General features: G+C 47.9%; 2 protein-coding genes across 4 annotated transcripts; one reads left to right on the top strand and one right to left on the bottom strand.

Annotated features, from left to right (window-relative positions):
* The first annotated feature begins 9 nt into the window (after nt 1-9).
* VCP (valosin containing protein) lies at nt 10-14,050 on the top strand. Of its 3 annotated transcripts, none has more exons than XM_022600309.3 (17): nt 11-332; nt 3,533-3,644; nt 3,830-4,002; nt 5,101-5,243; nt 5,813-5,943; nt 6,666-6,797; nt 7,746-7,848; nt 8,501-8,634; nt 8,713-8,848; nt 9,207-9,319; nt 9,728-9,892; nt 9,982-10,104; nt 10,365-10,577; nt 10,776-11,084; nt 11,365-11,520; nt 13,077-13,231; nt 13,382-14,050. In XM_022600309.3, exons 1-17 carry the CDS (start codon nt 316-318, stop codon nt 13,485-13,487), a joined length of 2,421 nt encoding a protein of 806 aa, XP_022456017.1. In that variant the 5' UTR covers nt 11-315; the 3' UTR covers nt 13,488-14,050. The 3 variants fall into 3 exon arrangements, with proteins under 3 accessions (XP_089769493.1, XP_022456017.1, XP_022456018.1); XM_022600310.2 differs by lacking the exon at nt 11-332 and adding an exon at nt 379-397; XM_089913367.1 differs by lacking the exon at nt 13,077-13,231 and having other exon boundaries at nt 10-332.
* A 4,883-nt stretch (nt 14,051-18,933) lies between these two features.
* On the bottom strand, nt 18,934-23,399 carry SPATA31G1 (SPATA31 subfamily G member 1). Its single transcript, XM_089913378.1, is given in 3 exon segments — nt 18,934-18,990; nt 18,992-22,249; nt 22,656-23,399. Coding segments are annotated over 3 exon segments (3,546 nt in total). The 5' UTR covers nt 22,887-23,399.
* Between the last annotated feature and the right edge of the window lie 435 nt (nt 23,400-23,834).

The following is a 23,834-nucleotide window of genomic DNA, read 5'->3' as shown; positions in this document are numbered from 1 at the left end:
CGCTGATTGGCTGAGGTGAGAGCACCTCTCCTTCCGATGATTCGGCTCTTCTCGGCTCAGTCTTAGCGAAGCGTCTGCAGCCGTCGTTTGGGTGGTTGCTGCCGCTGCCCCCTCGCGGATCAGGCGTCAGCGTCTCCCGCCCGCCCACCGCCCTGGTGCCGCTGGGAGGAAGCGAGAGGGAGGCCGTCTGCGGGTTTGTCGCTCCACTCGTCCTCTGCCCGGGAGACCCAAGCCCCGGCACAGTCGGTCGCCTGCCACCCCTTGTAGCCGTTACCCACGGGCCGCCACAGCCGCCGGCCGGGAGAGGCGCGCGCCATGGCCTCCGGAGCTGAGTGAGTGTGTGCGCGCGACCGTCCGCCCGCCGCGGGTGCGCGCACCGGCTGACCCGCTTCGCTGGGTAGGCCCGGCCGGGCCTGGCTGTGGGCGCGTCTAGGAGGTGGAGACAGGGAAGGAGGGAGAGGAGAGGAGAGGAAGGGGGCTAATGAGGAGCCGCGGACCCATCTGGGCCCGGCTGCGCCCCCGCGCGCCCCCTAGGCAGGGCTTGCGTTGGGCCTGGGTCGGGGCCTGGGCCAGATCGTGCTGTGTCATGCAGGCCCGGGCCGGCATGACTGGCTCCTCTGGGCGGCCGTCCCGGCCTAGTGAGGTCTGCGGGCCCACACTGCTGGCGCGGCTCCCCGGGGCCTGGGGGCGCCCACCTGCGATCCGGCCTGCCACCCGCTCTAGGCCTTTGGTCCCCAGAGAGTGCAGGCCCTGCGGGCCCAACGCCCTAACTGCGCCCGGTGGGCGTGGACTTTGGGCCACGTGAAGGCCTTAGGAGCCCGGAGACCAAGGCGGAGGCCGGAGCAGGGGAAGGCCTGGCGAGCTCGGGGAAGCTCACGACGGCCACTTTTAGAGCCGGCTCGGCCTGGCTTGTGGTTGGCATCGTCTACGACCTGAGTGGTGAGAGGCTGTTGGGGAGAGGCGGGCCCAGCCTTTCGCATCTGGCCGCCTTCATACTTTAGGCCTGTTGTTATTCATACGAGAAGGCTTTAGTCAGTTTTCCTTGATGTTGTGAAATGAGGTTCATTAGGTTCTTGCTAAAATTCAAACTTCAGTTCGTATTTTGTGAGCTTTCTAGATTTCAGCCTTTGAGGTGTGAGAGTTAGAGATGCCTTAACTAGTCAAAGACACGTTCCTTTCCCTAAGCAGTTATGTTGAGCAATCCTGGGCCCTCTACTCAGAAAAGCATCAGATAAAACCTGGCCATCTCTACTTATTTTAGAATTAAGAGCTTTAGATACTGGTGGGGGGGGCGGGGGGAAGACACTCTCATCCTATGGAAACCCTTCTATGCAAATCACCTTCCTGACTTGAGAGTTTAGTTTTTTTTTGAGATGTGTTCCTTTTTCTCAAGTTTCTGAATTGAGATGAAGTATTACTCAGGTGCCTATTTAAAAGGACTGCTTAATAAAGAAAGTAGTCTCTTAGTCTTTAGTTTCCAAGACTAAAAGTCCAAAATTCTTGGAACCTGGCATCATAGACAGTTTCTGATCTCTAGGTCATCTTGATGACTTACCTGAACTCTGTCCAAGTCCCCTGTGGCCCATTGGGGTTCTGGAAAGGGCCTGACTCATGCATAAGACCAGTGGGATGTCCCCAGAGAGCTCCGGGACAGCTCTTGGCCCATGATCAAACTGAATTCCCTCATTTAGAGATTACTTCCTTTGATCTCAGTAGATAGATGTGGAATTAAAGGTCCTCACTTCAAGGCAAAAGCATCCCACTCATCTCCAGTGCTGGGGTCAGGAATGGTAGGCAGATTGGAGGTTTTCCTAGGATGCAGCTTTGGGGTTAAAATACAAACTGATGACTAGAGGCATCTGGCATTTTGTTTTTCTCTAGCCCTGGTCCTATACATCAAATGGAAGATGGGCAGCCCTTGAAGGGTATTTTAATGCACAGGAGAGAGGGAGAATGGATGGATTTAAATTGCCCTCAACTCTCATATTGACCATGCTTGCTTTCTAGGGTGTTGATAAGCATTGGAAGAGTATGCAGCATTGTGACCACCACTTTGGGGTTGGGGGAGGCAAGTTTAAACCTAAGGAAACTCCACTCTTGGAAACTAGTTTAAAGGGAATGAATAAAGATGCAGCCTATGTGAGAGGGTCAGCAGAAAACTTTCAACTTTTTTAGATGAATGGGATTTGTATTTCTTTTAAATGTATCAGGACCAAAAGAGGTAAAAAATCCCGTAACTCCCTAGCTGGTATTCTAGAGCATAGGCATCTTTTTTCTTGCAAGTTGTGAAGGTATTTCCAATAGGAATACTTTCTTGTCTTCTTTTGTTGACTGATAGATGCTTAGAACGATGCCTGATGTATTTTTTATGTATATGTATACACACACACACACACACACACACACACGTGAATTTGTTGAGTGAAGAAATAATCCGTGGAAAAGGTTCCTTTTTATTTATTTCTTGGCTTCTTCCATTGTCTGGCCCTCTTATTTTGGTTAATGCTCATGTTTTCCTGAGCCTTACTAAGAGGAGGTAGCTCTTCAGAGGGAGAGCCCACTGTGTCTAGTTAGTGAAGGCTGGAGATGAGCTAAGTGAGAAATTGGTGTCAGATGAATGATCTTAGCTTCTAGGAAATGGTAGAAACTATTTAGGTAGTTTAAATTCAGTTCAGACTCAGGCAACCTTGATTTGGGTGAGAGGGATTTGGCTTTGCCCCATGTCTCAGCATTTCTTGGTTTTAACTTTTTGAACCAACCCCATGGAGTTGTGTGTCTTTGCAGAGGTTTCTGAGATTCCTTTTGAGCTTGAGCTTCTTTCTGATGAAGGTTCCAGATGTGTTAGTGTTTTGTGTGTTTTTTTTTTTTTCCAAATATGATTGTCTTTATACTTTGCATTCCTGTGGTACATAGAATGCTCTGGCGTTCAGCAGGTTTAGCCAGTAAGAAGGGTAATTCTAATGATTCTTCATTGTTCCAGGATTGCTCTGTGGGGCTTGGGGCCTCCCTGAGCCCTATGGGAGACTGTCTTGCTTGCTTCCTTCTGCAGGAAGGTTAGCAAGGAAAGAGCTTGTGCTATGTTCTGCAGTGCTAATCATTCTGGCCGTTGATACCATATGTCAGGCATTGTTTTGAACTTGTATACAGTATCTTGCTTAAGACAGTAATCCTCTGAGATGGGTGCTACTATAGTCCCCATTTTACAGAAGAGGACACCAACCTCCAGAGAGGTTAAATAACATGCCCAAGATCACAGTTAAGTGGCAGGGTTGGGATTCAGACCCAACAGGTCTGACTACAGAGCCCCTTCTCTTAATCACTATTCTATACTGTCTGAGACTATTTTCATTTTGCTAAATACTGCTCAGTCTCCACTTTTATTTTGTTTTCTTAGTTTCCTGACCCTGGGGCAAGATCACCTGGGGCCTTACAGCTAGGATACCAGTACTCAGAATACCAAGAATTGCTGGTAGAGACTGGTGGGGCCCTTGCTGGAATATGTTTTGGAACTGACTTCATTTTCTGTTTCTAGTTCAAAAGGTGATGATTTATCAACAGCCATCCTTAAACAGAAGAACCGTCCCAATCGGTTAATTGTTGATGAAGCCATCAATGAGGACAACAGTGTGGTATCCTTGTCCCAGGTAAGTTGGGTCCACAGTCCAATCTTTGCTTATTGCACTTAACCTGAGGGCTTTTCCCAGGTTTCTTTTCTCATTTTTCTTGCAGTGACCACAGATAGAGTGGGGTTTACTGGGAATCCCAACCTCCAGGGCTGCTGCTTACCCCCTGGCCCAGTGACCCAAAGGCCTTAACCTTCTTTCCTCAGCCCAAGATGGATGAGCTGCAGTTGTTCCGAGGTGACACAGTGTTGCTGAAAGGAAAGAAGAGGCGGGAAGCTGTGTGCATTGTGCTTTCTGATGACACATGTTCTGATGAGAAGATTCGAATGAATAGAGTTGTTCGGAATAACCTTCGCGTACACCTGGGGGATGTCATCAGGTGTGTGTGGGGTTCTTGGCCCCTCAGGGATGGGAGGCCAGAGACAGCCTGCATTACAGGCAGTACCCCCACCAAGGCCTTGGCAGCTGCAGATATTGGGAGCTTGCAGGCCATGGGAAGACTTATGTTTGTAGGTTGTCTTTAGGCTTTGGTTCTGCCTCTGAGATTTCAAAACCTGCCTTTGCATGACCCTTGGGACAAGTTGGCATTTCTATGACTTTCTTGGTACCTTTATATTTTTCTACCAGAGGTATAACTTATCACACCTTAGACCCTGGTTTAGGGTGCCATTTGAGTGTTTGTATCTGCCAAGTAACCTTACAGCTGGGTTGCATTAATGGCTTTTGTTGGGGCTGGAATGAGATGGGAGTATGGGCTACGAGGTGGACTCGTAGCAGGTTTGTATAAAGATCCAAGTTAATCTAGGAGAGAGGCATAGTTTGAGCCACACCTAGGATAGCACCAGTCTGAGTGATTTTAGACTTAACTTTAGGCAAGAGGCTTCCCCATCTTGGAGTCATCTCTAGCCACTGCTACCCAGCCATCTGTCACTTGGCCAGGAGCATCTCAGGCTTCTGATTCTTTTCCATGGATTCTAGGTTTCATGTAGCCTTCTTCCTGGAGGTGCTTAGTCACTTTCTCAAGGTGCTCTGACCACTTGACTGAGATTATTTTTTCACTTCTATTTCTCTGACCCTGACACTTGTCAGACTAAGGTCTCCCTTTGTAACATTGGGTTACCAATACTGACCAGAATGGGTCATCGTTGGATATCTCTCACTGAAGACCTTCCCTCTTGTGTCTTTGTGAGGGTTCCAGATGTGTGGGTCTTCCTTTTGGCTCACTGATTGGGAGTGGGCCACCCCAGCATCTTCTTCTAGAGGCTCCCCCTACTACCCCACCCTGCGTGTGACCTGTTCTGCTTGGCTGTTTCTTTTCCCTCACTCCCACCCTACCCTCCTGCCTCTCTTCACCTAAAGCCATTCCCTGCCTTTTCTCTTTCGCTTGCCATCGGCTCTCTATGCCAGGCCCTTTTGGACACCCAGTGCTTGGGGCTGCAGTTTGGTTGGTAACGTGGAGTCTGCTTGTCATCCTCAGCATCCAGCCATGCCCTGATGTGAAGTACGGCAAACGTATCCATGTACTACCCATCGATGACACGGTGGAAGGCATCACTGGCAATCTCTTTGAGGTTTACCTTAAGCCGTACTTCCTGGAAGCTTATCGACCGATCCGGAAAGGTGAGAAATAATTCTAGGGACTGAACTTAAGGGTGATTGTTTGTAGGGATACCCAAGAGTAAACCTTGGGATATCTTTGTCTCATTCTCATATGTGTGTCTATACACACACATTCTGTACACATGCTCATGGGTACTCTCTCCTTCCCCCCTTCCTTCCACTCCCCCATTTCCCCATTCCCACTCCTTGCTCCAGTAGAGTAAGCTGTCTTCTCTTTTATCTCTGAAGGAAGAGGTGGGCCATTTTGGCTGTCCAAAGTGTACTTGATATTTAGCACAGTTCTGCCATTGGTGGTTGTCGTGAAAGCCTGGGTTATCTATACCCCAGAAGTCAAAAACCTTATGGGCTTCTTTCTGACACGTCAGGTTTTGTTCACTGTCTTGAGTGGCAGAGGGACTCTTCACAGTTTACTTTCTCTTTTTGCCTAATGCTTAATAAGATGTGGATGGGAAGGAGAAAGGGCAATATCTAGTGAACTTGGCATTCTAGATTCTAGGTTTTGATGAGGAATTCTCACTTGGTCTGGTAATAGATACCTCTAACTGCTCTTGTGCTGATTGCTCTCACAGGAGATATTTTCCTTGTCCGGGGTGGAATGCGTGCCGTAGAGTTCAAAGTAGTGGAGACAGATCCCAGTCCTTACTGTATTGTTGCTCCAGACACAGTGATTCACTGTGAAGGGGAGCCTATCAAACGAGAGGTGAGTTCTCTCCCTGATCCCGGTACCCTACTTTGTGATTACTTAGTGGGACAGTTGTGTGGTAGTTCCAAAGAATATCCAGACTTGATAGCTAAGCTTCTTCCCAGAGGTGGAAAACCTAGCTATTCATTTCTGGGCCTAGGTGTTTCTTGGAAGTATCTGATACCAATAATTTTTAAAAACCTAGATTGAACCTAAAAGGTCTAAGTGGTTGGAATAATTTTTGAGGAAGTGGTGCTGATGCTGGCATCTAGACCCCTGTGCATTTCCCCCAGTTTCTAGCTTCAGGTCTTAGGGAAGCCCATCCCAGTAAGACTAAGGACAGTGTGATAGGGAAAGGCTATGCTAGAAATCTTTGCCTTGGCATAAATAAATAATTAAGTAAGTAAATAATTAAAATAAAACAAAAGCAAAAATTGGGAATTCCCTGGCGGTCCAGTGGTTAGGACTCTGCACTCTCACTGCTGAGGGTGCAGGTTCGATCCCTGGTCAGGGAACTTAAGGTCCCACAAGCTGCACAGCACGGCCAAATAAATAAAAACAAAAACAAAACAAAAGAAATCTTTTCTTTGGGATTTTTAGAGTTTTCCTTTGAGGCATGATCCCCTTAGAGGAGAATCTTCTCGTACAGCAGATTTCTCTACATCAGATTTGGAGAAACTCACCTTTTGCTGATAGTAGTATTCCTGCCTTCTCCTTTTCTTTGTCTCTTCCATATTCAGGATGAGGAAGAGTCTTTGAATGAAGTGGGCTATGATGACATTGGTGGCTGCCGGAAGCAGCTAGCTCAGATAAAGGAGATGGTGGAGCTGCCCCTGAGACATCCTGCTCTCTTTAAGGCAATTGGTGTGAAGGTGAGCATCCTGGGCTCTGTAGGATATAGTCTAGGGTGGTGATTAACAGCTACTTGCTGTCTAATTCTAGGATGTCTTCATATATGTGTTTCATCATTGCCTTGGATTAGAGAGGAAGTACTGTATTTGAGTTCATAGAGGGCTCTAAATTCATTCATGCTGCTAATGATCTACAACAGAGTGGGCCAGTTAAGTTCTCTGTTGCTTTTTTTTTTCTTAATTACAACCCTTCGAAAGGTAAAAACCATTTTCAACTAATGCACCCTGTAAATAAAATCTCACCATAGTTTGCCAACCTGTCTAGAACAGTGCTGCCCAGTAGAAGTAGAAGTTAAGGAAATTTGCAGAGTGTGAAGGCTCCTGAGTCCAAAATATTTGAGAACTGCTGGTCTGAAATGTAACATCCCAATCATTCCCATATCATGGGACACCCTGAAAATGAAAGACAACTTCAAAGAGGAATACTTGTGGTAGTTGGTAAGGGAAGGCACTCCAACATGATAATAAATCCTGGAGGGTTGGGATAACTGGAGTGAGTGAGCCTCTGGCCAACACTCTTAAATGCCTAAGCTAGTCCTTGGTTCTTGTCTGTCTAAATTCAGGCCCTTGGCCTAATGGCCTCTTGCTTTTCCTAGTCCCTTCAGACTTCAGACTCAGTCACACTAAGAGTCTCTTGGTGTGGTTTCTCTGCTCTTTGTCTCCTATGCATTCATAAGTATTGTCAGCTTTCTAGCAGTATTTTCTCTGCTGCTAAGAGAAGTGAGTATGGTCTGAAGTAAACTGTCTTCCTAGCAGTTGCTGCTTGAGGGCTCACTCTTACTGGTGTCAGAGTTGAGCTCTGATACTCACCCTCTCTAGATGGAGCCCTTGTCAAGCCATTTTAGGGTGGCTGGGGTTGGGAGAAGGCGGGAGTCTGAACCTAATCACACCTTCTGTACTGGTCCTCAGCCTCCTCGGGGAATCCTGCTCTATGGACCTCCAGGGACTGGAAAGACCCTGATTGCTCGAGCTGTGGCAAATGAGACTGGCGCCTTCTTCTTTTTGATCAATGGTAGGAGCCTTGGTTCACTTTGTGTTTGGCTGGACTCAACTCTGAGCTGAGCGTGACCCAGTCTCATGAGCTGGAGAACTCATGGACATGTTCATTTGTATACCTATGCTTGTGTATACTTCAGTAACTTTATTCTAAAGTACATTGCAGACAGATAAGGATCAAGGGGATGGTATTCTACTCTGGTGCCGCCTGATCTGTCCCCACCTTGAGAAAGATTGTGGACAGACTGAAGACATTTAAGAGGAGTAAGTTAGAATGAGAACTCAAAATGTCCATGCTTACTTATTTGAGAGGGTTTGGGGGAAGACTGGCTGAGATCAGCTATCTCTTTGAAAATGATATTTAGCTGGTAGAGGTCCAACTGGTGTGCTGCTTCTGCTCTGGCCAGAGGTCTCATAGCATCTGCTGTGATCATTTCATACTTCCAGCTCAACTGTTCGATAAGTGTATTGAGCTCCTTGACTTTTTATCCTGGCTTGGTGGCTACCCTGGGATAATGGTTGGTAGGGGCTGTGAGAAAGTAAGTAGAGGTTATTACCATATTCTCACCTAGGACCTGTCTCTGGACTGGGCGAACAAGATAGCTGATTTCTTTTGAGATTGAGAAAGGATATAGTTTTGTCATTGTATCCATTCTATATGCTTTCAGGTCCTGAGATCATGAGCAAGTTGGCTGGTGAGTCTGAGAGCAACCTTCGTAAAGCCTTTGAAGAGGCTGAGAAGAATGCTCCTGCTATTATTTTCATTGATGAGTTGGATGCCATTGCTCCCAAAAGAGAGAAAGTAGGAACTTACCCGAGGGGATAGTGGGGTGTTGAAAGGTCCTGACTTCACTTCTGACCAGACATTCTGTCCCGACAGACCCATGGGGAGGTGGAGCGGCGTATCGTATCACAGTTGTTGACCCTCATGGATGGCCTAAAGCAGAGAGCCCATGTCATTGTTATGGCAGCAACCAATAGACCCAACAGCATTGACCCAGCCCTACGACGATTTGGTAAGGACCCCAAATTTCTTTTTTTGCTGTCCTTGCTCTTGGGGAGATTGTGGCTCTACTGGCCTTAATCCCATTGATCCCACATCTGTCCTTCATCTAAGTCACCTATTCCTGAGGATTTCTTGAAGCTCTTTGCAGTGTTAGGGCCCAGGGTTCCTTTCCCTTATTCCATGTCATGTCTGGGGTAACCACCCATCCTGGTTTGCCTGAGACCAAGGGATTTCCCAGAATATGGGGCTTTCAGTGCTAACTCCAGGACATTCCTGGGCAAACTGGGATGGGTGGTCACCTTAGGCCTGCCCTTTCTTCCCTCTGCACCAGAAATGATTCCTGTCTATGTTTACGCACTGTCTCACAGGTCGCTTTGACAGGGAGGTGGATATTGGAATCCCTGATGCTACAGGACGCTTGGAAATTCTTCAGATCCACACCAAGAACATGAAGCTGGCAGATGATGTGGACCTTGAGCAGGTGGAGTGATGATGAGGGCTGGCCAGAAGTTAGGATATCTCTTTCCAGGCAGTTGAAGGGAACTGACTAGGGACATGAGCTTCAGATGTGAGGCAGTTGATTTTGATTCTTGTGCAGGGGAAGGGAAGTGATCTCAGATTGAATCCAGGAAACTAGGGTTGGCATGTTTCTTGGTTGACACTGAATTAGAGTGAACCAGAATTTGGGGGGCAGCTTTATTTCCAGACCCCGAGTCCAGGCTTGAATACTTAAAACCCAGCCGATGAAAGGGCCACTAGTATGTGTTCAGGGAAATGGAAGGACCCAGAGATAGAAGTCAGGGGAAGGGACCAGGATTCTGTTGTCTCTGAGCTTCCTAAGGCAGCTAGGTCTCAGAGACAGCATAGTAAGAAGATCTTCTCTCTGCAGGTAGCCAATGAAACTCATGGGCATGTGGGCGCTGACTTAGCAGCCCTGTGCTCGGAGGCTGCTCTGCAAGCCATCCGCAAGAAGATGGACCTCATTGACCTAGAGGACGAGACCATCGATGCTGAGGTCATGAACTCCCTGGCAGTTACTATGGATGACTTCCGAGTAAGGGCCTCTCCCATATCTCAGGTACACACACATGCACTTTGATCTCCCCTGGCAAGTCTCATCCCCAGTTTTTCTTCCCTTTTTAGTGGGCCCTGAGCCAGAGCAACCCGTCAGCACTGCGGGAAACTGTGGTAGAGGTACCACAGGTGACCTGGGAGGACATTGGGGGCCTGGAGGATGTCAAACGTGAGCTTCAGGAGCTGGTCCAGGTAGGGTGCTTGGTCCAGGGTGAGTCACTGCGTCAGTACGTTGTAATTGAGCTGGGTGATATTGGGGTGTTGTCACATTCATTGCAGAAATTGTGAGCATAATTCAGGAACCTGCTATTCTCTGGTTGGAGGCACTAAGGAGCCTGCTTTTAGGGAACCTGGGTCTTCACCATGGGATGGTGTGGGAGGATGCTTCTGTTTGGTTAGGTTTCTTTCAAACTATGGAGGTATCCCTGAACCCTCTTTGCTTTTCCTTCTAGTATCCTGTGGAGCACCCAGACAAATTCCTCAAGTTTGGTATGACACCTTCCAAGGGAGTACTGTTCTATGGACCTCCTGGTTGTGGGAAAACCTTGCTGGCCAAAGCCATTGCTAATGAGTGCCAGGCCAACTTCATCTCTATCAAGGGTCCCGAGCTGCTCACCATGTGGTTTGGGGAGTCTGAGGCCAACGTCAGAGAAATCTTTGACAAGGTGAGCTATAGGTGGCTGGGCTATCAATTCACTTGCTTGGGGACAAGTTAAGGGTGGAGGCTGTTCTTTGGGAGAGTAAAAACCATCTCATTCTGGCAGCTCAGCTAGGGCAGTGAAGGTCACTTTATCTTCCGTTCCTTCTCCCATCTGAGAGATCCGATTGTGCTAATGCTTGAGTCCATCTGTCCCCTCACACAGGCCCGCCAAGCTGCCCCCTGTGTACTGTTCTTTGATGAGCTGGATTCGATTGCCAAGGCCCGTGGTGGCAACATTGGAGATGGTGGTGGGGCTGCTGACCGAGTCATCAACCAGATCCTGACAGAAATGGATGGCATGTCCACAAAAAAAAATGTGTTTATCATTGGCGCTACCAACCGGCCTGACATCATTGATCCTGCCATTCTGCGACCTGGCCGCCTTGATCAGCTCATCTACATCCCACTTCCTGATGAGAAGTCCCGTGTTGCCATTCTCAAGGCCAACCTGCGCAAGTCCCCAGTTGCCAAGGCAGGTGCAAGGTCTTGGGGTTGTGGTGACTTCTGTGAATCTGCAGGCTGTGTGGAGTGGTGTTTGGTTCCTGGACAAGATTCCGTTGGGGATTTCTGGGGTTATGGTTGAAAAGGGAATATGGAAGGTTTGAGGGTATTAGGGTAATCTAGAATAAGGAACAAAACGGGGTGGCAGAAGATGGGACAGACTGGAATTGGGAATGTTTGGATGGCCAAAGATCCATGTATCACAGGGGAGGAGAGACTGAATGCTAAGATAGATATGTTGCTTCTTTTAGGATGTGGATTTGGAGTTCCTGGCTAAGATGACTAATGGCTTCTCTGGAGCTGACTTGACAGAGATTTGCCAACGTGCTTGCAAGCTGGCCATCCGTGAATCGATCGAGAGTGAGATCAGGCGAGAACGGGAGAGGCAGACCAACCCATCAGCCATGGTGGGTCTGCATCCTTTCCCCAGATGTGCCAGTTGTGGGAAGCCAGGGGACAGTCTCCACAATGCCCTAGAGTTAAGAGTATAAGATTTTGGAAAGATCACCTGACTGAGATGTTTAGCAGGGCATCAAAGAGAAAATGCTGAGCATATAACCCCTTCAATCAGGAATTATAAAGGCTGAGAAGAGATCAGCAGAGAAACACATAGAGCAGGGCTAAGAACCTAGTGTCTGTGGACCTATCCTGGTGTTCCATGGACCCCTTGAATTAAATGCACAGTTTGGTGGAGTGTGTGTGTAAGCTCAATAAAGATAGGGACTCTATATCATCTTGCTTGTTTCCCATTGTATCATGGCACAGTGTTAGAGACTGACTTCGCGACTAAAGAAATAAATGGCTTTCTTTACCTTTTAGAGGGGGCCTGTGACATCTCTCCTTCCTCTCATCAAAGCTTATAAACTAGGGCTTCCCTGGTGGCACAGTGGTTGAGAGTCCGCCTGCCAATGCAGGGGACACGGGTTCGTGCCCCGGTCCGGGAAGATCCCACGTGCCGCGGAGCGGCTAGGCCCGTGAGCCATGGCCGCTGAGCCTGTGCGTCCGGAGCCTGTGCGTCCGGAGCCTGTGCGTCCGGAGCCTGTGCTCCGCAACGGGAGAGGCCACAACAGTGAGAGGCCCGCGTACCACAAAAAAAAAAAAAAAAAAAGCTTATAAACTACTGATACACTGATCCGAGGGCAGTCTCATAAATCATAGCAATTGAGTGGCTTCTCAGTAGAAGAGATAGGGTGTGAGCCTGGGCTGTGAAGAGAGAGAATTTGGGTAAAGGAAATAAGGCACCCAAATAACCCGCTTGAGAAGTAGGATTACAGGAACTGGGAAAACCTGGGTAGAATTGAAGACATCATATGTTGCTGGAAGTGAGGCCAGTAGGTAAGGTGTAATCTAGATGTGATAAGCACTTTGACATTTTCTTTTTAAAAGTTTATGTTTTTGAGGTATAATTTACATATTGTAAAATTCGCCCTTTTTAGGTGTACTATTTCTGTGCTTTTTGACAAAATATATAAGTTCTATAACTACAGTTGAGATAGACAAATTTCCATCATCCCCAAAAGTTCCCTCGTGCCACTTTTTAAATTTTTAAAAATTTTTTGGCCATGCCTTGTAGCACACGGAGTCTTAGTTCTCCAACCAGGGGTCAAACCCCTGCAGTGGAAGCACAGAGTCTCAACCACTGGACCGCCAGGGGAGTCCCTCTCATACCACTTTAATCAGCTTCTTTTTCCCACCCTAAGCCCTTGGTAACCACTGATAAGAATTCTGTCCCTACAGTTTTACCTTTTCCAGAATGCATTGACAGGTTTTTAAGCAGGGCAGTGACTCGGTTTTAGGAAGATTGGCCTGGCAACCTATTCAGGAGAGGCCCAACTTATTGGAGAGGCCCAATCCTCTAAGCCTCTGCCATAAGCTACTGCAGTAATGGAGTCAGGAAGGCCAGGGAAGGAATGCAGGCTGAGCCTTAACTAGCCCCGGTGGTCTGTGTTTACCTTTCCTGCAGGAGGTAGAAGAGGATGATCCAGTGCCTGAGATCCGCCGAGATCACTTTGAGGAAGCCATGCGCTTTGCCCGCCGTTCTGTCAGTGATAATGACATCAGGAAGTATGAGATGTTTGCTCAGACCCTTCAACAGAGTCGGGGCTTTGGCAGCTTCAGGTACCTAGGTTTCAGTGGGCAGTGCTTAATTTGTCTTGGGGAACTCTACAGCCAAGGTAGTTGGAGCCCTAAGGGGGCTAGAATGGGTAGTTGTGAAAATCCTACACAAGCCCTGCCCTAACCCTCCTTTTTGCCTCTGTTCTCGTGCAGATTCCCTTCAGGAAACCAAGGTGGAGCTGGCCCCAGTCAGGGCAGTGGTGCTGGCACAGGTGGCAGTGTGTACACGGAAGATAACGACGATGACCTGTATGGCTAAGTGGTGGTGGCCAGCGCGCAGTGAGCTGGCCTGGCTGGACCTTGTTCCCTGAGGGTGGGGGCGCTCGCCCAGGAGGGACCAGGGTGCGCCCACGGCCTGTTCCGCTCCTCGGTCTGAACAGTTCAGCCGCAGCCAGATTCTGGACCGGGGCTTGCTGTTGCAAAAAAATACAAAACAAAAGCGATAAAATAAAAGTGATTTTCCATTTGGGCGGCGGAGAATGAATTACCATCAAGAAATTGGGCCTTGGGCCCATGCTGTTTCTGTTGTAGTTTGGGGCAGTGCAGGGGACCTCTATGGGTGTGAACAAAGGCATTATCGCCATTCCCCACGGTAAAGCATCTGCACTTCACTCAGTGCTGCCCAAGCCCTCCCTTCTTCCCCCTACCCAACCTGGGTAGGAGGGTGAAGGGCTACAGTTGCTGGGTGTTTATATAGAGAGTAGGTTGGTTCTTATTTTACATGCTTTTGAGTTAATGTTGGAAAACTAATCACAAGCAGTTTCTAAACCAAAATGACATGTTGTAAAAGGACAATAAACATTGGGTCAAAATGGAGCCTGAGTCCTGGCCCCTGTGCCTGCTTCTTTTCCTGGGAAGGGCCTTGGGCTACTCCAAGAGTGCCAAGGCACTCTTCCAAATGTGAAATTCTAGAATTAAGATTGCACCCTCTTCCCCTACTGATAAAACATTGGTATACTGCTGCCTCGCCCAGTGTCTGCAGTATCACTGGATAGGACTGTGGTGGAGGGAGAGCAGCCTGATGGAGCTCCAGATGTGGTGAATGTGGGATCCTCTACCTGTATTTGATGTGGATGGGGAGATTAGGCCTGCAGAGTCCCCTTTTCCTGACCAAGGCTGAATTGGGGTGCCCTCCAAAAATATAAAAGTTGTAGAAAGATACAGTTTCTGTCTGGAGATGGATGTTCTCTTGATGCATCTAAAAATTTCATATATTCATGTTCTGGTTGAGGATCACTTACAGTTATGTCCACCTTTATGTAATTTGTATTATGAAAACATAGCTTTTTTTCTAATATAAAATTCTAGTATTGGATGTGTTTCTTTCTAAACGAAACATCCTCCCCTGCTCCTCGTTTTTCAGATGATTGCTTGCATAGTTTTGTCCAGGTATAGAGTATCCTCTTCGTTCAGCAAGTACTAACGTAATCACTTTGTGCTTCTGGGATCAGTACCTCGATGCCTTATCGAAGAAGGAGTATGGTGCAGAGAAAATAATCCACTGAGTCAAATTAGTCATTCTAGTACTTATACCAGCCTCTGGTTTGATCTACATAGGTAGGTAAATTACAAGGACTCAAGATAGTCTGATTAAACTAGGGGTGATTAAACTAGGGCATCTTGAACTCATGTGCTGTGAAATAGATATTCTTGCACTTTTGTGATTTGCATTGACTGTCCCTTGTGACACTTCCTACACTGGATCCTGTCTTTGGTCCTCCTTTGGTTTTCCTGCTATTTTAGGTATCCTGACGGCTTAGCTTTCAGTCTTCCTACTCTGGACATTGTCACTCTATCTCATCCCTGTGGCAACCTAACCTCAGTAAGACCAAAGACAAGGTCTTTTGTGGTAAAGACATTTGGTACCTCTGCATCAAGCTATGGGAACAGAACAGAAGGCAAGATCCCACAAAATAGGTAGAGGTACTGGTTGATATGTGATAGAAATTTGTGTTGGAATGATTGCTTTGCACTCCCTTATAACACGAAGTGTGTCTATAGGGAAGATGGTTGGAGCTTTATAGATTCTTTAGGAAAAAAATAAGAGCAGACTTGTGAGAGGCCTGGTTTTGCTTCTCGCACTTGTGCTTATAGCAGTGTGGCGTCACACAAGGCACGGAGCTCTTCTGGGGCCTCGAGATTTCTTAGTCTGATAAAATGATTGACAGTGCTTTGTAAACTGTAGAAAGCAGTGTGAGGGACTGTTTATTGTCAAAATGCACCTGCAGGAGCCTGCATACTTAAACCAAGAGGCAAATTGTATAGGCAGTTCATCTTTCTCCCCACAGGGTTTCCAGAAAGAAATTGGAATGTGATCTTACTGTAGCCATCTTCCCACAGGATAAGTGCTGTGATTAGAAGATGGGTTTCTAACCAAAAATATGGCATCAAATTAGATCATGGAGGACCAACAGTTCACCACAGAGGCGAAAGCAAAGATGGAACTATAAATCTAAAATCTTGATCCTGCAAGTAGCCCTGAGAGTAGTGGTTACATAGTGCCCAGGATGCCAGTCATTAGTTTGACCGAACTGAACAAATGTTAAATGGTTTGTTAATCTTGCCCAGCCCTACAACCTACTGAGGGCTTAAAAAGACTTAAGAATATAGGACTTGGATGTTTCATAAAGCTATTCAGAGTTGCATAGACTCATTAAATGGCCCTATGTCAAGTGGAAATTAAGAATTGCATTGTCTTTGAGACTATGAGACTATTTTTCTGGGGGTAGATAGGTGGGGAGAAGGAAAGTACCTTCAGTTCCACTCCTGGCCAGCAGGTGGTAAGTTGGGCTCAGACCCTATAGACAAGTTAGGGCTAAATAAAACTTTGGAACAGAATAGTAACATTAGTGAGAGGAGGCAGAGGGAAGCATGTACCTTCTGACTGTTTTTCTCAACCAAATATACAGAGTAGAGCGAATGTTATAGATTGGGAAGAACACTGGTTTGGGAGTGTGAACTTGACCTCACAGAACCTCACTGTCTTTGAAAGGCTTGATAGCCATAATATCAGGAAAGCAGTGCTATCAACAAGACATAAATTGTTATGGGGCTGCAAAGAAGGGGAAACCGTACCAAGATAGGAGAATCTGAGAAGGCTGTGGAGGCAGTCTGAGCTGGGGGTTAAAGGAAGATGGGAGGCTTGACATGGGGTCAGAGCATGCTTAAGAAGCATCAGGTTGACTAGCAAGGGGGTGAATTCTGAGAGGCCAAACCACATTGTGAAGAACCTCAAATGCCAGGTGTGAACTTTATTCTAATGATCTTGTGGGTCCTCTGGGGGTTTAGGCAGGAAAGTAACCGTCAGATCTCAGGGCTAGAGAACTTTTTTTTTGTTGTGGCAAAATAACGTAAAATTCATGCAAAAATTTCCAAGTGTACAGTACAGTATTGTCAACCACATGTGCATTGTTGTGTATAGACAATTCACTTCTTTTTCATTGACAGTTCACTTTTTTTTTTTTTTTTTTTTTGCCTCACAGTGCGGCTTGTGGGATCTTAGTTCTCCAACCAGGGATTGAACCCAGGCCCCCGCAGTGAAAGCACTGAATCCTATCTGCTGGACCGCCAGGGAGTTTCCAACAATTCATGTTTTTGTTGTTTTTTTTTTTCCTTCGGTACACAGGCCTCTCACTGTTGTGGCCTCTCCCGTTGCGGAGCACAGGCTCCGGACGCGCAGGCTCAGCGGCCATGGCTCACGGGCCTAGCCGCTCTGCGGCATGTGGGATCTTCCCAGACCGGGGCACGAACCCGTGTCCCCTGCATCGGCAGGCGGATTCTCAACCACTGCGCCACCAGGGAAGCCCAACAATTCACTTTTTAAAAAACTTTTATTTGGGGGAATTTCCTGGTGGCCCAGTGGTTAGGACTTGGTGCTTTCACTGCCGTGGGCTCGGGTTCAATCCCTGATTGGGGAACTAAGATCTGTAATGCAGCCAAAAATTATATAGTATTCCCAATAACCAGAGATAATCATTTTTTTTTTTCTTTTTTAGATTGGGGCGTGAGGTTAAAGGAGGAGTCAGGAGCAGGCTTCTGGCTTCAGTACTGGGGTGGATGTTGTACACCCCTTCAATAGGAATTCGCACATTGGAGGACAGGGTTAAAGGGAAAATGAGTAAGTTTTAGACAGGTTGTATATGAGACAATACTAGTAGGTGGTAAGATAGGTGGATCCTGAAGCCTAGAGATGGTTAAAAAATGACCCATGTTTTGAAATATGGCACTTAATGGAATGGGTTCAAGACACTATGTTTTTAATGGTATTGGTAAAATTGGATATCTTTTTTGGGGGTTGGGGGAGTTAGATTCTCTCCTCATACTGTACTCAGAAATTAGATTAACAATCTAAACATAACATCTATGGGAATTCCGTGGTGGTCCAGTGGTTAGTGCTCTGCCCTTCCACTGCAGGGGACACGGGTTCAGTCCCTGGTTGGGGAACTAAAATCCCACATGCTGCACGGCATGGCCAAAAATAAATAAACAAACAAACGTCCATGAGGGTGCTAGAAGAAAGTGTTTTAGAATCCATAAGGGAACATGTTGGTAGATTTAAACTTTGGCATGGTAAAATCGCTTTAAAATTAGAAAATAAGCTACAGATTGGGAGAAACTATTTGCAGCATATTAACAGGTTGAGTTAATATCTGTGACAGACAGGATAATGCCATTCCCAAACCCCCTGACCAATGCCCACGTCCTAATCCTTGGCACCTGTGAATATATTGTGCTACATGGCAAAAGGGAATTAAAGTTGCAGATGGAATTAAGGTTGCTAGCCAACTTACTTTAAGATAGGAAGAGTATCTTGGATTACTGAGGTGGGTCCAATGTAATTAAAAGTGTCCTGAAAAGTGGGAGAGGGAGGAAAAAGTGATGTGAGAAGAACTTGACTTGCCTTTGCTAGCTTTGAAGATGGAGGAGGAGGGCCAATAGCCAAGGAATGTGGGCAGCTTCTAGAAGCTGGGAAAGACCAGGAATGAATCCTACCCAGTGCCTACAGAAAGGAATGCGGCCCTGCCAACCTCTTGATTTTAGCCCTGTGAGACTTCTAATAAAATTAATTTATGTTGTTTTGTGATAATTTGTTATGGCAGCAGTAGAAAAGTAATAAAATACCCAGCAAACAGTGCAGTAGAAAAATGGGTATATGATATGAACAGGCAATTATAGAAGAAATCCAGCGATCGCTAAACATATGAAAAGGGACTTGTTTTTGTGGCCTTGGAGATGCATGAGCTAAACTAGAGAGAGAAAAGAGCAGAGGGCTGACAAGAATTGGCTAGAAACATATGTGGGGAACTTGTGTATCAAGTATGTGAAGAAGGGGACCATACCCAGGACCAAGAGCAGCTGCCTAGACCCAGACCAATTTTTCTTCTGTTGACTTGCTGTGAAGTATTTCTCAAGGGCAGCATTGGTCTGTGCTCCCCTGGCCTTAACAGCTTCACCCTGTAGAGTGAGGACTCCAGGTTATAGACTCCAGGTTGATCATCTGTGAACAGCTTGAAAAGAAAGTTAAGCCTATAGAATCCTGAGCTCTCTACTTCTGGGACCTGATCCTGAGGAGATACAGCTGCAGCAGAATAGGGAACCGTCATTTCCAGTACCCCAGACTCCAAAAAAGACATGAGTGGGGTTTGTCTAGTTCAGCTAGTTTATTAGGATTTCCTTTGGGTCTCCACCCCCCAACTGGTTTGGCTTCAGGTCTTGGGGTACTTATATTGGGTGCCAGTACTACCAGCCTTTTCTCTGCTGACTGGATTTGGTGGGCAGGGGTCCATGGGTACCCAGAAATTTGGCTAACATCCTTTGGAGACCCCTGGTAAGGGGAGCCTGAGGTGTGGGGGAGGAAAGACGCTTCTGGGCCCAAGGGCAGTGCTTACAGTGCCGAGGGGCCAGGATGTCACCAGCTCCCAGCCTTGCCCCTCTCTGATCTTGGGAACCTGAAGCCTTGGAGTGAGGCTGCGGGGAGGGAGCAGTGTGTCGAGAGCTCTGGTCCCTGTGCTGAGATCTTTGCAAAAGTCTGCTTACAGGGACCTCTGCTAGTCTGGCCTGGGCTAGGTGGCTTTTCCCTGTAACTGTGGTTGACCCCAATTTTGCATCCCCTTCTCCGTGGTCTCCTTCTTTGGGTTTCCTGGGGCTCTCTCTCTTTTTGGCTGAAGATAGAGCTGAAGCCTTGTCCTGTCTCTTCCCTGAGGCTGGAACCTCCGGGTATGAGGGCTCTTCCAGGCCTGGGCAGTGAACACATGACCCCTGGGATGACATCTTCACATTCATTCTTTGCTCTTTCTGAGACTCTTGTTCTGCCCTGCCAGACTTCCATAGCTGAGGTTGGATAGAGGAGTGGGAGTGATAAGAGTGGGGGACCTGGACAGGCTGAGTTACTGTGCTCTGAGGTTTAGGGGGATGACAGCTTGAAGAGTTGGGGCACAGACTGAGGGGATGAATCTGCTGTGGGGGGCAAGAAGAGAGTCTCCGGGTGGCTTGAGTTGTGGAGCTCAGGGCAGGGGAGCTGCCAAATGATTGACTTGGGCCAAGAGATCTGGAAGCAGGGCTCTGCTGTAGTTTCTTCAGCCTGAGTTCCAACTCTTTACTCCAGTGCCAGGCCTGGATCCCAGAGTGTGTGGGCAACTTTGGGACAGCCTCACCCTGGGAGGATGGAGTCTCTGCCTTAGCCCCTGGGAACAGCTCTCCCTTGGGTAGGCCAGGCTGGTTGGACTCAATCTTTAGAGCTTCAGCTTGGGTGGAAGGCCAGGGTATTGGCTGGAGGGGATCCACTGCTGGAAGGCTGGGGTCCTGGGGGATCCCTCTTTGTTGCACATTCCTCCACACAAACTCAAGGTCAATGTGTGGATCTGGTAGAGGAGCAGAGAGTGACCTGGGGATTGGGGCTGGGAGTTCAGTGGTCCAGCAGTTCCCTCTCTGCTCCACTGTTTCCCCCTCAGGTTTACAGTTGCATTGGTCTCCAGTAGGCTCACTTGTGTGAGACTTTGACATAGAGTTTGGGCATGGGCTGGGGCCCCACAATGGGGACACAGGAACACAACAGGTTTCTTTCTGCTCCATGTGCCCCACAGTAGGCTCAGAGTCAGATTGGACTCCCAAGGCGTTGGCTCCACGTGGGTCTTGGGGTAAGCTGCAAGCCGGGAGCTCAGAGGCCCAGGAGTTCTTTCTCCTTTCTATGTCCCCACATGTAGCTTCAGAATCAAACAGGACCCCCGTAGGGCTAACTCTGAGGGAATCCAGTACAAGAACTGCGGGTGGGCTGAAGGCCAGAGATGGCAATTGAAAAGCCCAGGAATTCTGGGAATGATCAGTGTCCTTCCATGCAGTTTCTGACCCAGTGACCCCTCCCACAGGATTGATTCTGTGGGGTTCTAGAATAGGAGCTAGAGATGGGCTGTGGCCAGGGCCTGGAGATTCTGAGGTCCAGAGGTTGTCTGTCTGCCTCACGGCCTCCCACGAAGCTTTGGACTCAGACAAGACTGCCTGGGCACCCGTTCCTAGGGACTCCAGCAGAGAGGCTGAGGGAAGGCTGGGAGATGAAACTGGGTCTGCAGAGACCCAAAGATTTTCTCTACTCTGTGTGCCCTTCCACGGAGTCTCAGATCCTGATGGGACACATGCAGGCATGGTTCCATGGAGTCCTGGGTCGACGTCCAAGGCTGGGGGCTCAAAGGCCCAAAGGTTTGTTGAATTTTCTCTGCATCTCCACTGGGGCTCATATCCAGATGGATCTCCCAGGGGACTGCCTCCCTGGAGTTCTGGCAGGGGATGTGGGGGAGGGCAGGGGGCTGGCGTTGGGGGCTGAAAGGCTTGAGTACTCTCTTTATGTCCTGTGGTTCCCCACTGAGTCTCATATACAGGTGGAACTTCCAGGGTGCTTGTTCCTTGAGGCTCTGTCATGGGGGCTACAGATTGGCAAGGGACTGAGGTCGGAGGCTCAGAGATCTGAGGATTCTCTCTTCGCCTTGTGGTTTCCCAGAGGGCTTCAGGTCCAGAGAGGCCTCCTATAGGGCTGACTCCTTGGCATTCTGGCAGAGAAGTTGGGGTTAGGCTGGGAGCTGGCACTGCTGGCTCAGGGGTTTTGGGGTCCTCATTTTGCCCCGTGGTCCTCCATGGGGCCTCAGACCTAGTTAGGTCTCCCAGAAGGCTAGCAGGATTTTCTGCTAGGGAGGCACAGAGTGAGTCTGGAATGTGTTGTTGGAGGCCAGGATCCCATGGCACCTTCCACCAGACCTCAGATGAATGGAAGAGTTTGGAGGGCCTGGTTCTTTGGAGGTTAGGCTGTGGGTGCAGGGCTTGATCCTCAGAGACCCAAGGGACCTCTCTCTGCTGTGTAAGCCACTGTGTGTTTGCCTCAGTGCCAGATAGGACTCTCTTATGGTCCATGGGAAAGAATTTAAGTTGGAGGGGAAGTGATGGGACAGGAGGGGAAGATGGGGAGGGAAGTTGCTGAGGGTCAGAGGCCGTTCCTTCCAAATCTTCTGTAGTATGGACTTCATGTGTAGGAAGTGGGGTTGGGGAGCAATACTGGGGAAGCAGCAATACTGGGGTTCTAGGCAGGAAGGCAAACTTGTTAAAGAAGACAGAAGGACTGACAGACAACTTCAGGGGAGAGAGGCCACCTGAGCTCAGGAAGATGGCCTCCAAGGACTCACTGTGCAGAGAGGGGAGACCCCAGAAGAGCTGGCTTTCTCTCTGCTGTAGGTGGCTCCCTGATGCTGTCTTGTGCCTCACAGGCAGGTTGGTCAAGATCTGAAAGGTGGGGAAGGATCTGGAAGGGTCTGGGGTCTGCGTGAGTACTTGCTCTAGTGTCCCTATGGCCTTGTGGAGGCCCTCAGAATCACAGGATGGCTGGGATGGGGCTGTGGTGGGTTGTTCTCCAATAGGAGCCTCTTTGGGAAGAGAACATGGCTTCAGTGGATCCAGAGATACCTTCTCTTCTTCTTCCTCCCCTGACTTCTGCTTCCACAGGCGATCAAGGAAAGCCACGCGGTACAGAAGTGGTAGGCCCTGGGGAGTGGAGAAAGATACAATCTTTCTGGGGAGTGGAGAAAGACACAATCAGGCATGAAGCCTTTGTCAGAGACACAAGATGTACCGTTAAGCCCTCAGTCTTTGTTCTACAGTGAGTGAACAGTTGCTCACTGGGGCCCACATCTGTGGACAATAGTCACTTACCCATCTGGTGTTAATGGCCATTACCCAACTACATTTGGAGATCGGCATTCCCTTACATAACCCCACATCTAGGGTCAATGATCATTCAGCTGGCTTGAAATCTAGTGTTAATGGTCACTCACCCAGCCTCACATTTAAGGCTTATAGTCACTCTTTTGAGCCCACATTGATGTCAATGATTCCTTACCTGAACTCATGTGGTGAGTCATTTACCCAGCTGCACACCTATGTCACCCACCTTGCCTTGCATCTTGTCCCCAGAGTACCAGGGCTGAAGCTGTCGCCATCTCCCAAGCTGCCACCACCTCTGGATCTGCCAAACCACGAACAAGAATAGTGTTACCAGGTTCCCTGGACTCAGAAGGCAGCTGCTGCCACAGTGTCTGCAGGCCAGGGCATGGGTCAACTGGCCCCAGAGAAGCCCCACGTCCCCCTCAGCCCCAAGCAGGCCCTCTGGCAGCCATTCCATTTTCCTCAGCCTAGTGGCAGTTTACCCTGAGGTCATCACTGCATCACAGAACAAAGAACTCCCATCCCCCACATACCTAACAGCAGTCTCTGTGAATTTACAGCCCAAAAATTGCGCCCACCAGACAACTCATACTTTATTCAGTGAAAGCTTAGTGCTCCCCTTTTGTCTTGATTACCAAGGTCAGAATTATCTTCAGGCATTGTGGTTGAGGACATGGATTCTAGCATCAAACTACCTTATTCAAATCCTAGCTCTGCCACTTCCTACCTGTGAAATCTCAAACTACTTTATCTTTCAGTGCCTCAGTCATCTCATCTGTAAAATGGGGATAATATTATTACTTACCACATAGGGTTGTTTTGAGGGTTAAATGAAAACATGTATATGCTTAGAGTAGTACATAGTATATGCTATGTTAAAACGTTATTTCTTTTTTTGCCATAAATGATCAATAACCAATCTATAACAAGAATAGAATAGAGGAGAGTTTTATTTGAGCCAAGCTGAAGACTGTAGCCCAGGAGACAGCCTCTCAGATAGCTCTGAGGAACTGCTCCCAAGAAGCCTGTTTTCCAGCACAGCTTTATATCTTGTCAGAACAAAGGACATCAAACATGACAGGGGTACATTCCTTCAACGTTTCAAAAAAGACAGATTAGCTCGTACACAGCAAGTCAGTATGACCTTGGTGCCTGGGAAGGGAGCCTTATCGTCAAAGGAGTACTAGTGTTGACATCCCAGGAAGGAAGGCATTTATCTCTAATTTCATAACAGATATTCTTTACTTCTGGACAATGCACCCTTTTCTTTTTTTTTTTTTTTTTGCACGCTTTTCTTTAATGGTTAAAGCAGATGTGCAATGTATGTTTGATAGACCACAAGACAGGCTTGTAGTTAGTATAAAGTTCAAGTCAAATCATATATAAGCCAGAATGACTTCCCTAT

This window comes from Delphinapterus leucas, chromosome 6 (genome assembly GCF_059928025.1).
Source record: "Delphinapterus leucas isolate spDelLeu-1000000601 "Yukka" chromosome 6, BTC_Dleu_Yukka2, whole genome shotgun sequence".
In the NCBI taxonomy this organism is placed as follows: Eukaryota; Metazoa; Chordata; class Mammalia; order Artiodactyla; family Monodontidae; genus Delphinapterus; species Delphinapterus leucas.
This window is presented reverse-complemented; position numbering and strand designations above follow the sequence as displayed.

Excerpts from the sequence above, each read along its gene's own strand:
- VCP (XM_022600309.3), top strand. Across the intron at positions 6,798-7,745 it reads TTAAGGCAATTGGTGTGAAG|CCTCCTCGGGGAATCCTGCT; the intron begins GTGAGCATCCTG and ends ACTGGTCCTCAG. Across the intron at positions 11,521-13,076 it reads AGACCAACCCATCAGCCATG|GAGGTAGAAGAGGATGATCC; the intron begins GTGGGTCTGCAT and ends CCTTTCCTGCAG.